The sequence below is a fragment of the Lissotriton helveticus genome, chromosome 8 (genome assembly GCF_964261635.1).
Source record: "Lissotriton helveticus chromosome 8, aLisHel1.1, whole genome shotgun sequence".
In the NCBI taxonomy this organism is placed as follows: Eukaryota; Metazoa; Chordata; class Amphibia; order Caudata; family Salamandridae; genus Lissotriton; species Lissotriton helveticus.
Window position 1 is genome coordinate 1,703,837,878 of NC_136069.1, and position 14,448 is coordinate 1,703,852,325.

The 14,448-nt window shown below is 41.7% G+C and overlaps 1 protein-coding gene across 1 annotated transcript in view; it reads right to left on the bottom strand.

Moving 5' to 3' along the window:
- Positions 1 to 3,180: 3,180 nt before the first annotated feature.
- The window catches only part of LOC144772152 (pepsin A-like), a 76,805-nt gene continuing 65,537 nt past the window's right edge, over positions 3,181 to 14,448 (bottom strand). The window contains exons 8-9 of the mRNA XM_078656300.1: positions 13,326 to 13,424; positions 3,181 to 3,433 (exon numbers count right to left, since the gene is read on the bottom strand). Of these exons, the coding sequence (XP_078512426.1) occupies positions 3,296 to 3,433; positions 13,326 to 13,424 (237 nt within the window). The 3' untranslated portion in view covers positions 3,181 to 3,295. The remainder of the gene's footprint in view (positions 3,434 to 13,325; positions 13,425 to 14,448) is intronic.

Consider the following 14,448-nt stretch of genomic DNA (forward strand, 5'->3'; position numbering starts at 1 on the left):
GATTGTAGCGGTTTGTGGGTTTACAGGGAAATAGGGTGGGAAGTAATGTATTTGACATAAATTAATCTATTATTGTCTTACTTAATAATGTAATATTTAATCATTTATGTTGTTAAGTTTATTAATGTATTACTGATTAATTATCAGTTGATTGATAACAATTAATAATTGATTGGTAATTATGTGAATTGTGTATTTTTTGTTTTATAATAAGTAATTCATTAGATATTAATTATTAACAATTAATTAATGAATATGTTAATTGTGTACTTTTTCATCAGTGGGTTGAGGGTTGATAGGGGAGTGGGGTAGGAAGTACTTTATTTTTATCTAATTTTTATTATTTGTTACATTATAATTTGTTTAAGTTATTTTATAGTGTTAATTGTGTGAACTAATTTAGATTTGATTGTTATTACTTGTTAATTGTAATAAGTTAATTCATTAATTGTTAATTATGTTAATGTATTAATATGTTACAATATTGTAGACAATGTTTATAGGGGAAAAAGTGGGAGGTAAATTCATTTAAAAAAGTTATTAATTGTTGATTAATTTTATGTTTATTGCAGGAGTGGGAATAATAAATTATTCCCTTACGCTATCCAACACTTTCCATACTGTTCCCCTCACTGGAGTGGGAATAGTAATTGTTACCCTCCCGCTCTCCAAAACTTTCCCTACCCTTGCACTCACTGGAGTGGCAATAGTAATTTTTACCCTCCCACTATCCAACGCTTTCCCTACTGTTGCACTCACTGGAGTGGGAATAGCAATTTTTACCCCCCCGCTATTCAGCGCTTTCCCTACTGTTGCACTCACTGGAGTGGGAATAGTAATTTTTACCCTCCTGTTTTCCAATGCTTTCCCTACTGTTGTACTCACTGGAGTGGGAATAGTAATTGTTAACCACCCTCTATCCAACGGTTTCCCTACTGTTGCACTCACTGGAATGGGAATAGTAATTTTTACCCACACGCTATCCAACACGTTCACTAATGTACCACTTGTTGGAGTGAAAATAGTAATTTTTATCTTTTACGCTATGCAATCTTTTAAGTATTGTTATATTTAATGAAGTGTTAAATATTCTAAAAAAACTTATATAATATATTTTTATATTTATTTTATAGGTTCATATATATATATAATTATATTTAAAAATATGTTTTTAACATTTAATTATTAAAAATATTGTTTTTATAATATTATTTAGTTAATATATAAGTAGTGAAAATAAAAATTCATGTTTAATTTTTTATTAACTTACAATTTGTATTTATTAATATTAAGGTTGTTTAAGTGTTTTAAGTAAGTTTTACTTAATTATATGTATTATTACATTAAATTTACATTATTTTTAAGACATTTAAAATTTTGATATGTTAGCAAACTATATTATTTACAACGATATTTAGGAATCGATATTTAGCTCCTCGATATTTTGTCAGTGATTCCTGAAGTAATCTGTAGTCATAATGTGGACCTCTGTAGTCATACTGTGGGCGTCTGTAGAAATCTGTGGTCATACTCTGAACATCTGTAGTCATACTGTGGATGTCAGTAGTCATACCAAAGACATCTGCGCTCATACTGTAGACATCTGTAGTCCACTGTAGTAATATTGTGGACATCTGTAGTCATGGTTTGGATTTCTGTAGTGATACCATGGACATCTGTAGTCATACTGTGGACATCTGTAGTAATAGTGTTGATATATCTGTAGTCCTCTGTTGTCATACTGTGGACGTCTGTACTTATACTGTGGATATCTGTAGTAATACTGTGGCCGTATCAAGACATCGGTAGTAAAATGTACTCATACTCTGGACATCTGTAATCTTACCATGAACATTTGTAGAAATCTGAACTAATACTGTGGGCACCAGTAGTCATACTGTGGACGTCTGTAGTCATACTGTGGCCGTCTGAACTCATACTGTGGTCATCTGTACTCACACTGTCGACATCTGTAGTCATACTGTGGATGTCTGTACTCACACTGTGGATGTCTGTTGTCATACTGTGGACATATGTAGTGATCTCTATTCATATTATGGACATCTGTAGTCATACACACTATGGACCACTCTAGAATTATGAAGCCATACTGTGGACATATGTAGTGATTTGATCTGTAGTCATACTATGGGCATGTGTAATCACACTGTGGACATTTGTAGTCATACTGTGGACGTCTGTAGTCACACAGTGGACGTATGTAGCCATACTCTGGACATCTGTAGGGACATACTGTAAACAGCTGTAGAAATATGAAGTCATACTATGGACATCTGTAGTCATACTCTGGACATCTGTAGTAATGCTGTGGATGTCTGTTGTCAGACTGTGGATGTCTGTACTCATCTTTAGTCATACTCTGGACATCTGTAATCATACCTTGGACGTTTGTAGAAATCTGTAGTGATACTCTGGACATCTACAGTCATCTGTAGTCCTACTGTCGACATCTTTAGTCATACTGTGACCGCCTTTATTAATCTGAAGTCATACTGTCAACATCTGTAGTGATACTGTGAACGTCTGTAGTGATACTGTCGACATCTGTAGTCATACTGGGCCCGATTCACAGAACTAACTTAAGACAAAATCCTAAAGTTACTATTTTTGGTATTCACAGAAGTTAGGATTTTGTCTTAAGACAGACTTAAGACAGACTTAAGTTAGGATTCTGTCTTAAGTCTGTCTTAAGTCTGTCTTAAGACAAAATCCTAACTTCTGTGAATACCAAAAGTAGTAAGTTTAGGAATTTGTCTTAAGTTAGTTCTGTGAATCGGGCCCACTGTGAATGTCTGTAGTAATCTGTAGTCATACTTCTGACATCTGTAGTCATACTGTGAATGTCTGTAGTAATCTGTAGTCATACTTCTGACATCTGTAATCATACTGTGAATGTCTGCAGTAATCTGTAGTCATACTGTCGACATCTGTAGTCATACAGTGGATGTCTGCAGCAAATCCATGTAAACCTCTGTACATGTTTGTAATACTGCAGGCAGTTGTGACATGATGCTGGCCTGGCCTGATGATGATCAAACATGTCATATTGTGGGCACCTTAAGCACTGTAGAGACTGGGGTTTCATTGCTGCATCTTTCTGCATTTCTGGGTTAAGTTCAACCACCATCTTTAGACAGACACAACAAATGAAGAAGGAACTTATGCTTCAGAATGGCTGTTTATTCACTTAGACCATATTGAGTATACACAGTCACACTTCTTAAAATTACAATGTTGCTACTCCATAGTCTCAGGGCGTGCCAAGGTGCTATATTCAGGCGGCGGTGGCAAAGCCAACATTGTTGTTAGCTCTGTCGAAGACGGTGTAGTAGCCCCTCATGAAGACATCTCCAAGGATCCAGGTATCCGGCAGGTTGGAAGGGGACAATATGAATTTGGCGGTGCAGGTGTTCTATCGAAGGACAGAAATAACATAATCTATTAGCAAGATCGACTTCATGATTCGATCAATTGATTATGTACAACTGATCTACTCCTTGTCATGTGTGTTGCTGCCCTGCAGGATATAAAATGAAATGTACTTTTCCACCCACATGCACTGTGTCTTTTCATGAATGGGTTAGTGTGGGGTCAAGCATTTGTTTAGAGCTCCTTAAGTGGGCAATTTCACGTTGATTCAAGCAGGGTGCTCTGTACACAATATTGCCAAAATATAGCGACCATTGTCCAAAAAAGCTGCAAAATTGTCTCTCTAATGCTCGTTTGGTTCAGACTGTGGAAGAGAGAGAGAGAGAGAGAGAGAGAGAGAGAGCGAGAGAGAAAGAGAGAGAGAAAGAGAGAGAGAGAAAGAGAAAGAGAGAGAAAAAGAGAGAGAGAGAGCGCGAGAGAGAAAGAGAAAGAGAGAGAAAAAGAGAGAGAGAGAGAGCGCGAGCAAAAGTGAGAGAGAGAGAGAAAAGAGAGGAAGAGAGGGAGAGAAAGAGAATGAGAGCAAGAGAGGAAGAGAGAGAGAGAGAAAGAGCGAGAGAGAAAGAGAAAGAGAGAGAAAAGAGAGAAAGAGAGAGAGAGAAAGAGAGAGAGAGAGAAACGTGAGAGAGAGAGAAAGGAAGAGAAAGAGAGAAAGAGAGAGAGAGCGAGAGCAAAAGTGAGAGAAAGAAAAGAGAGGAAGAGAGAGAGAGAGAGTGAGAGCGAAAGAGAGAGAGAGCAAGAGAAAAAGATAGAGAGAAAGAGAGAGAGAGCGAGAGAGAAAGAGAGCGAGAGAGAAAGAAAGAGAGAGCGAGAGAAAAAGAGAGAGAGCGAGAGAGAGAGAGAGATAGGACGAGAAGGAGAGAGAAAAGAGAGAGAGAGAGAAAGAGAGAGAAAAGAGAGAGAAAGAGCGAAAGTGAGAGAGAGAGAAAAGAGAGAAAGAGAGAGAGAGAAAGGAGAAGAGAGAGAGTGAGAGCGAAAGAGAGAGAGAGTGAGAGAAAAAGAGAGAGAGAAAGAAAGAGAGAGCGAGAGAGAAAGAAAGAGAGAGCGAGAGGAAAAGAGAGAAAGCGAGAGAGAGAAAGAGCGAGAGAGAGAGAGAGAGCGAGAGATAAAGAAAGAGAGAGAGAGCGAGAGAGAAAGAGAGCGAGAGAGAAAGAAAGAGAGAGCGAGAGAAAAAGAGAGAGAGCGAGAGAGAGAGAGAGATAGGACGAGAAGGAGAGAGAAAAGAGAGAGAGAGAGAAAGAGAGAGAAAAGAGAGAGAAAGAGCGAAAGTGAGAGAGAGAGAAAAGAGAGAAAGAGAGAGAAAAGAGAGAGAAAGAGCGAAAGTGAGAGAGAGAGAAAAGAGAGAAAGAGAGAGAGAGAAAGGAGAAGAGAGAGAGTGAGAGCGAAAGAGAGAGAGAGTGAGAGAAAAAGAGAGAGAGAAAGAAAGAGAGAGCGAGAGAGAAAGAAAGAGAGAGCGAGAGAAAAAGAGAGAAAGCGAGAGAGAGAAAGAGCGAGAGAGAAAGAAAGAGAGAGCGAGAGAAAGCGAGAGAGAGAAAGAGCGAGAGAGAAAGAAACAGAGAGCGAGAGAAAGCGAGAGAGAGAAAGAAAGAAAGAGAGAGAGAGAGAGAGGGAGAGAGAGAGAGAAAGAAAGAGAGAGCTAAGTAGCAAATGAAAGTGACTTTGCCTGATAGATCTTATTTGTAGGATGAAGTGGTTTTGAACCCAGTCTTTTTGTGAAACCCATTATAGCTCCCATACTCCTCTCCATCATCAGTGCTCTATTCTTCACCATATTTTCCCAGTTCTGTTTGTTGTCGAAGGAACCCCTAGGTACGAGAAGGAATCTACGACCTCTAGTTTCCCTTTCGCTATCATAAACTTATATGCTCTCTTTACCACAGGCCTCCCTACTACCAAAGACTTGTCTTCATTTACCCTTAAGCCCAAGGATGTCCTGAAGGATACAAAGGCATTTGTTAATCGCTGTAGACCCCCCCGTCCATGCAATTAACACCACATCATCAGCATATGCGAGAATAGGTACCGTCAAATATGGGAACATCTCTTGTTGCTCCTCAGAATGCGGCTTTGATACCATTCGTATGTAAAGAAAATAAGAATGAGGCAAGGCCACACCCTTGTCTGACCCGCCTTCAGATCTGAAATGGGGGAGTGCATTCCCCCTGTTTCCCGAATCTTACTCTCCCAGCGGCATCAGAAAGAGTTGCCGGATAAAACTAATGATTGAAGACTCCACCCCCAATTCAGCCATTATTTTCCAGACTTGGGAGTGGATCTGCCAGTCAAATGCTGCTCTGAGATCCATGAAAGCCTGAAAGACCCTGACCTGTTCTGGCTCTATTTATTAAAAAGTTTTGTATAGCGCGAACAAGACCCGTGGGTATCAGAGCGCTTAACATGAAGTAAGAAAAGGAAACAAGGTTAGCATATGTATAAGCAGTTAACAAGCAACCGCATTGAGGTAGATGACATATATATTCGTGACACATGTGACGTTAGCGTAAGTAAATATGCTATGAATAAATAATAACAAAACATGTATATATTACAAAAGTGAGGTAGCACGGTATAGGTTCATGTATGAGGTAGCATGGTATAAGTTCATGAAGGTGCTGTTCTCCTGTTCAGTCAAATCTCCATTCCTATTAGCCTTTGGGATGTTCTAGTATCATAGGATATGTGTTCCATTATAGTATTGCCTGTGCCTCCCAATCTAGTGGCGTACAAGATCTGTACTAAGGCAGTATTATAGCAGATCTATGATCAGTGATCTTCGCTAAGTAATGTATCTGTTCATCAGCAGGCTCTTCACTTCCCGTTTGAATGTGACCAGATTCTGGATCTTCCTGATGTTTGGAGGGAGTGAGTTCCATACTCAGGGGGCCGCTCCCGAGAACGCTCTGTCATAGGTTTTCTTCTTTCGGAAGAAGGCTGGTCATAGTAGCAGCTCCCCAGCACTCCTAGATGGTCGGTTGCCACCGGATAACTGAATTTTCTTTGCTAGATATCTTGGGGTGTTGTCGTGTAATGCTTTATGTGTGATACATGCTATCTTCATTTGGATTCTTGCTTCATATGGTAGCCAGTTTAATGCTTTTAGGTGAGGGGATATATGGTCATATTTCCTAGTTCCAGTGATAAGTCTTGCTGCAGCGTTAAGACAGGCTTTCAATGGTTCTGTGGACATTTTTGGTAATCCCGCCAAGGTGGTGCACCCATATTCAATCCTCGAGATAAATAAGGATTGGATTGCCAATTTGAGGTCTGACTCTGTGATGAATGGTTTCAATTTTCTTAGGTAGTTCAAGTGAAAGCGGGCACTTTTCGCCATTGAGTTAATGTGGGCTTTCATGTCTAGATTCTCATCTAAGATGATTCCTAGAGATTTGGCTGAGTTGACAAGAGTTGGGGTGCAGTTTAGCGCAGTCACGACTTTCATCCATTCCTTTATTTCTGTGTTCCTCTTTGGTGGAGAGATTAGTAGGAACTCTGTTTTATGAGCATTCAGCTTCAGGTGGTTTGCCGTTAACCATTGAAGTGCCATTTTTAGTGTCTCATTCATTAATTCCAATTCTTTTATGGATCCGATCTTTACGTACATTTGCGTGTCGTCAGCATACATGTGATAGGATATTTGAGATTTTTGGAGGATTTCTGTGAGTGGCTCGACGTATAGGTTAAACAGATCTGGGGATAGTGTCGATCCTTGAGGGACTCCAATTGTGTTAGGGCAAGGAAGAGAGATTGATTGGTTGACCATGAAGCGCTGTGTTCTGTTCTGTAAAAAGGACTCGAACCATTTCAGCACTATTCCCGATATTCCCATCCTGTCCCGTAGCCTGGTCAGTAATGCTTCATGATTTACCGTATCAAATGCCGATGACAAGTCTAGGAGAATCAGTAAGCATGCTTTATTTTGGTCAAGGGCCTGTAATGCGTCATCAGTAATGTGGAGAATCGCTGTTTCAGTGCTGTGCCCTGCTCTGAATCCCGATTGGCATTCATCTAGCAAGGAAAATTTAGTGATGTGTTGACTCAGTTGGTTCTGCACACATTTCTCGGTCAACTTGGCCAGTAAAGGGATGTTGGTCACTGGGCGAAAGTTATTTGGATCTGATGAATCTGCTGTGGGTTTTTTGATTATGGGAATGACTTGGCCTGTTTTTAGGCAGTCGGGAAGGATCCCTTCTGACAGTGACGCATTTATTATTTCGGTCCATATTGGAATCAGGATGTGATTGATTTCTTTTACGCATTTTGCAGGCAGAGGGTCTTGGTAGTGGTTGTTAGGTTTGATTCCTGAGAGCGTCTTGGCAATCGTGTGTTGGTCGTACAGATCAAATGTTTCCCAGCTCGCCTTGTTTTTTGCCATAGTGCAGACCGTTGTAGAGTTGGCATCGTTAGTAGACTGAGGTTCGTTGGGAACGTTCAACGCCGAGTTTTTAAGCTCTATTTCGAGAGCTTTGGCCTTTTCCGTGAAAAATGTGGAGAAATCATCACAGCTTAGAGGTGTTTTTGAATTTTCTTGCACTGTTTTGGCCAGTTTGTTTGATTGCTCCTTTAGGATTTCAAATAGTTTTCGTGGTCTGTTTTTGGCATTATCCAGTTCTGCTCTTATAAATTCCTTTTTTGAGTTGATGATCTTTTTATTATATTGTTTCCTTGTTTTTCTGAGGGCTTCCAGTTCAGGAGATGATGGGTGTTGCCTCCATTTTCTTTCGGCCATTCTCAATTTGCGTCTATCTTCATTTAGTGCTTCGTTGAACCACGGGTTTTTAGTCTTTTCTGAGATTCGTTTCATTTTTAATGGCATGGTGTTATTAACGATATTTTCGACAGTTGCTATGTAGTGTTCCGTCAGTTCGTTAACTTTTTCCAGGTTGTTGGGTGGCTTTAAGTCTCTTTCACAGCTTTCGACCAGTAGTTCCATATTTGCTTCTTTTGTGTCTCGAGTCCATTTTTTGGTCTTGAAAGGTTGCCTGGTCCTACCTTTCCTCGTTGTGGGTATCATGAATGTTATGGCGTGATGATCAGACCAGTCACATGGTGTTATGGAGTGGATTGTTGCAGCTTTGTTTCTTGAGATTATCCAGTCTAACGTCCCTCCTTTAGAATGTGTGGGCAGTGTGCACGCTTGAGTGAGGTTTAGTTCAGTGAGGAAACCTTTAAGCATGTTGACCAGTTTGTCATTGCTGTTCTCCCAGTGCAGGTTGAAGTCGCCTAGGAATATGTTATTGGCATCGTCGTTAGAGTTGGCTGTTATGATCTCCATTAACTCTGCTGTAAACTTTGTGTTATCTCCTGGTGGGTGGTAGAAAGTATGCAGGTTGCACCATTGAGTGTTAGATGATCTTATGTTAAGACCAAGATACTCACAGGATTCGAGTGGGTCGGCCTGAATTTGTTTAACCTCTATGTCAGATCGATGAATACAGGCTATCCCTCCCCCTAGTTTTCCGTGTCTGTCCAGTCTCAAAACGTTGAATTGCGGTGGTATCAGCAGATCCATGGTTGGTGATGAGGATTCGGTAAGCCAAGTTTCTGTAAGGATTGCCAGGTCAATGTCCTTGTTGAGGATGAGGTCCGCTATGTCCGATGCATGTTTGGTTGCTGATCGGCAGTTGAGTAGTAGACAGGATAGATGTTTTTCTCTTTTAATAGCGTTCGCGTTTTCGGCTTCGTTTGGTGTTAGCTGAATGTGCTGTAAATTGTGGGGGTTGGATGTTCTATCGTTTTTTCTCGCTGTCCTGTTAATGTCTAGCGGGACTGTTTGGATTCTCTCTTCTTCCTTGTGGTCCGATAGGTCATATGTTCGGATTAAGGCCAGCGTTTCCTCGTTAGATAGTGGTTCAGTCCTGTCTGGTCGGTTGTCTCTCTGTTTTAAACGCATGTCCGCCTCGTTGCTCTTTCTATGTGAGGAATGTACAAGATTTTGGATATCCGTGACTTTTGCGTGAATGTTCGCTGTCCTCTCTTCGATTTTTTCTATCGCCTGTATGGTATTCATAGTGGCTTGTGCTAGCTTGCTCACTAGTTTCTGAAGCTTATTAAAGTCCTTCTTGTTCTGGTAAGATTTCTTTGGTGCGGCCGATCTGTACATCCGCTCAACTCTTCTCCTTTTTGGAATGGTTCTTAGTTGCGCTGCCATTTTCTTTATCTTCTCTTTTTGATTGTCTATTCCCTCACCATTAGGTGTGTCGTTGGTGCTGGGTATGTTCTGAGTTGGTAGGATCTTGTTAGAGGTTGAGGGTCTGTAAGCCGCTGGTGTTGTGTTAGCGTGAGGTGTAGGGAGGTTGGTGGAGTTAGATAGGTCCTGTGTTGTTGAGAGTTCGTTTGTTGCTGGAGGTGTGTACGTTGGTATAGAGATGGCGAGCGTTTGGGTTGAAGGAGGGTTGTTGTCTTCTGTCTCATCTAATTCATGATTGTTAGGTGGCGCTACCCTCGCTGCCAGTGTAAGATCTACTTGAGGGGTCTCATGGTTCGGGAGTAGGGACGATTCTTCTCTTAGGCGCTGACAATGTTCTTTGTTTGTTTGATAGGTAGACTTCTCAGTTCTTCTAGTCGTGTTCTCTGGTATAGGCCTTACTGGACCAGTTAACTTTACCTGAGTAGTCGCTGATGTTGACGCCGGCGCATGATGGCTCCTGGTTCTAATTGTGCCTCTGATGGTGACATTGTGACTGTCTAGAGTGTCTAAAGGTGGGGTTAGGAGTAGTTGATGACTCGGGTCGTCCATTGAGTCTTTTATCGATCGGAAAGTCTTGGCAAATCTCTCTAGATCTCGATTTGCTGCTTGTATCAGCACTATTCCAGATTTATATATCGTGATGTTAAATTCGGCTCTGCATCTTTGTGATGGTGTGGTTGACATTTTTAAGCCGTGAGGAATGTTTTTCATAGTTTTTATGGTAAGCATCCTAGTGAAGGCATTGCGCCATTTAGCTGCTCTGAATGTATAGAATATGAGGTCATTCATTTTCGTACCATTAGTTGCATTAAAGTATAGGTCTGCGAATAGTATGTCCGGGTTTTTCCTCAGGTAGTCGTGTTTAAACTTCTTAGCTGCCTTTTTAGTTAAATTATTGGGGTATTTTATACTCTGGGCACTCAAGCCAGTAGATTCAGGGTATCTTTCGCTCATTTTTGCTCTGTTCTGCATGTATTATGGTGTTTCTTTTTCCGTTTTATTCCTGGTAGCCCCACTGCTGGTGCTATTTATTGCTGTTTTTAATCCCAGATCTAGCGTTGTGCATTTATAGTTTTCCTGAGTAGTACTGGATATGGCTTCTCTTTTCCATAGTTATTCCTTATTTACCTCTAATAGTTGTACTTTCAGAGAGCTTATTAATTATTTGCCAGCTGACATTTGTTCTGCTCTATGCTGGGTGAAAAAACAATCTTGGTGTAAAAACCATCCTTGTAAGATGGCTGCCGTTGTGTTTGTTTTTATACAGGCAGGGAGTCCTTTCTCCCTTTCAACTTCTTTCTCTGGTCCAGCTCCTTCATTGATTGGTCCAATTTCCCAGGCTTTCTTTTAGTTACTTATATTGATTGCTGTTGCATATAAACTTGCAGCTATTCAGCTTTCAGTTGTTGCACCTAGTCTAGCCGAGTTCCGCTTTTCATACAGCACCTCAGCACCTCTGCGTCATATTTTTAAATGTTTATTGTTTATTGTCCGCCTTGGCCGCCATTTTAGGGTCAGGCGGGGCGGACTACAGACTTTCCTCGCTTTCCCGGTCTATCTTGAAGTGTGGCGGGGGGGCGGGGGGGGCGATGACTGGGCGCCGTGGGGCTGCGCCGCAGCAGCGCGAGTGCCCTCACCTCCTCGTCGCTGCACTCGGTCCCCGATCCTCGTCCTGGGTCCCGGTGAAGCCGCCTCGTCCCTCTCGTAGATCGGACCTCGCCCGCACCGCCTCGAGAGTCCTCCGCTCTCCGCCCGCTCCTCCACCCGTCTACAAGGAGACAGCCGATGCCGTCCCCGCCTGGGCGCCTCCGAGTCCCCTCTCGGTCCGGATGATGCAGGCTGCTACCTCTGTTTACGGAGGTAATCACACTCTCTTCTTATTCGTATTGTTTCCGTGTCCTAGGTCGCCGGTCTTGGCAGGTCTTGGGCTGCAGGGACGGGATATTCAGGGATTTATGCCAGGATTGGCGATCCCAAATCCCGGAGCCCTTGCCTAGGACTCCTGGTCAGCTGCCATCTTTTCATGCTTTTCAGGCTCTAGTATATTTATCAATCATCATGGTTAGATTGAGGACCTGATCTGTGTTGCCTCTCCCACTCTGGACTCCATATTGAGCCTGCATCAGAATACTTTCTTCGTTGGCCCATTCTTCCAGGCTATTTAGATGTAGGCGGCCCATTAGTTTTGCCGTGGTATCCAGCAATGAAATTGGTCTATAGTTTTGGGACTTTTCTTTGTCACCCTTTTTGAATATGGGAACAATAATACCAGTGGGTTAGATTTTACAATTTCATTACAATTATTGGTTAGTAATGGGATTCATAAGTCTTGGTACCCAAAGATAATAACCATGGGGACCACATCAGGACCCGGAGCCTTTCTATTAGAGCGCTTTGTCAATCCCCTACTAACCTCCTGGATTGAAAAAGTCAAGGGCTCCCTCGGAGGTGATTCTTCAATTGGGCATTCTGTTCCTGAGATATTATTTGATTCAAAAATGTGTTCAAAATGGACCACACATTGATCCTCACTAACATGAGAATCTAGAGAAGGATCGGTCATACGTTTAAAATGAGGAGCGTTAATCACTTTCCATAAATGTTGACAATTCTTGGAGGCTGCTGCTAACTCTAAGTTATCCCATGCCTCTTCTCTTAGTGCCTTTTCCCTATCCTTCCTAGCCCACCTATGCAGATTTTGCCGGGCCTTGGAGCAAGCTTGATCAAACCATAAAGATAAAAACATACAGAACAAAGGACAATGGCAGGAGACAGCACAGTTATGAGAGGAGAAAAAACAGAGTATTGAGATAGAACAGAGATATACAATGGTACAGAAGACATGAAAGAGAAGAAAGAACTAAGATGTAGGATGGGGCAAACCAGAGAGCAATGGAAGACGACAATGCAGAGATGGTAACTAAATGAACACAGAGATAGGATGATATTGAACACAGGATGATGTCAACAGAGAGATATAGCAGAGAAAACAGGAATATTTGTTGAGACAGACCAGAGAGATAGGAGACTAGGGTGCAGATACAGAGAAATTTCAGTAATAAACCACTGAGAATAGTGGAAGAACAGAGATATGGAAGGAAACAGACAAAAAAGATATAGGAAGAGCAGAAAAGAAAGAAAGAGTTGAAAGAATAGAGGGATGAGATGAAAAACTGAAACTTAAGGAGAAGGAATATAGATATGGGAAAAATAGAGCATTAAGATAGAAGGAGGAAGGATAGACACAAACAGAGATTGGAGGCGACAGCACAGAAAGACATGCGAAAAACCAAAACAGAAGAGTGAGATAGGAGAATTAACAGAGAACAAAGGAGTGGGAAAGGGCAGAATGGACAGAGATGGAGGAGATGCAGCACAGTTGTAAGACGACACCGAACATAGATTTACTATACAGAACGGAGAGGTAAGGTGAGACCCCAAAGATCGAAGGATATGTGAAAACAGAGAAACAGAAAATAGCAAGCAGGAGAAAGAACAGGAATGTGTGAGGGGATTAACCAAAGAGCAATGAAAGGAGACAAAGGTGGTAACAACTTTGGATAGATTTGGGGTAAAGTTAGAGAAAACTCCAGCTCAAGCAGCCATGTTATGTGAGCTGTGGACCAGCCTGTCTGAGAGAAGAGTGGTGTAAGGAGATTCAAAGGATGGAAAGAGCTTGACTGTCACCTACCTGGTTGATGTAGGCTGTGGCAGGCACGTTGAATGGCTTCCCGTTGAAAGTGAAATACAAGTCCGGTAAATCACTAATAGTGTAACAGTCAACACTATACTAAAGTTTAAGAAGAAGAGAGAACATGTTATCATAAGTAATATGGAAATATCATAGATATCTTCTGGCAACAGAAAGGTAATATTAATAATTTGAAGTTGTTTAGAAATGGCAAGTCAGACGCCCAAAAAATGTATAGTACTGCTGGCATCAAACATGGAATTGAGAAATGTGTGGCAAATGACCCCTGCAGAGGCCCAGCCGCTGGCCATCACGAAACAAGGGTCGGTTTCTAGTATGATAGCCTCTTTGCTTTTAAATTCTATATTCAAATTCAGTTGCTATAGTGAGCTGGTGGTTCCATCGGGCCCCGGGGGCCTGGGAGTAGTCTCACACTGGTGAAAACACATGGAGCTCTGTCTGGCTTGAGTGAAAAGTAGTGGTTTCTGGATTCATCAATCTGTACCAGTGGGAAACTGTTAGACATAAATAGGATCCGTACCAGTGACGGCAAGTTGGTTACATCTTCTGTGCTGACATGTTATCAGATTGTATCAAAATTAGGAAAGCTGGATTGGGGTCTCTTTTATAAGTACTCCCCTTATGCACAGTTGGGTGTTGGGCACTCATGTAGTATTAACAGAAGGGTTTTTAGGTTCAGGGAATAGAAAAGGGTGCTCTGCTAAATGTGGACGCTATTGATTAGGGCCTGAATGGTTTGGCTGTGCTGCAAAAGGGTGAGTGGATAAGCCCTATAACCCAGGTCGGAATTATAACCGACGGAGCGACTACCCTAAATACGCCTACTCCATTTTAGCCCTGAGGAGTTGCGGGAATACTATCCCACATGTGACGAAACACGTGTCGGCTGGTTTGTCTATGAAAGCATTAAAAAAACGAAACACTGACGGACTGTACAAGACACAATTTGTTTTTTATACATTTAGGCTTTGTGTTGGAATGTACATGTGTCAATACCCACATCCCTCTTGAAATATTATTTATTGTGTGCATGGGTATCCAGTTGCTAATGTGTTGGGCACTCATGACTGGGTTGGTCAGGCCCTGAGGTCAGCACCCCAGC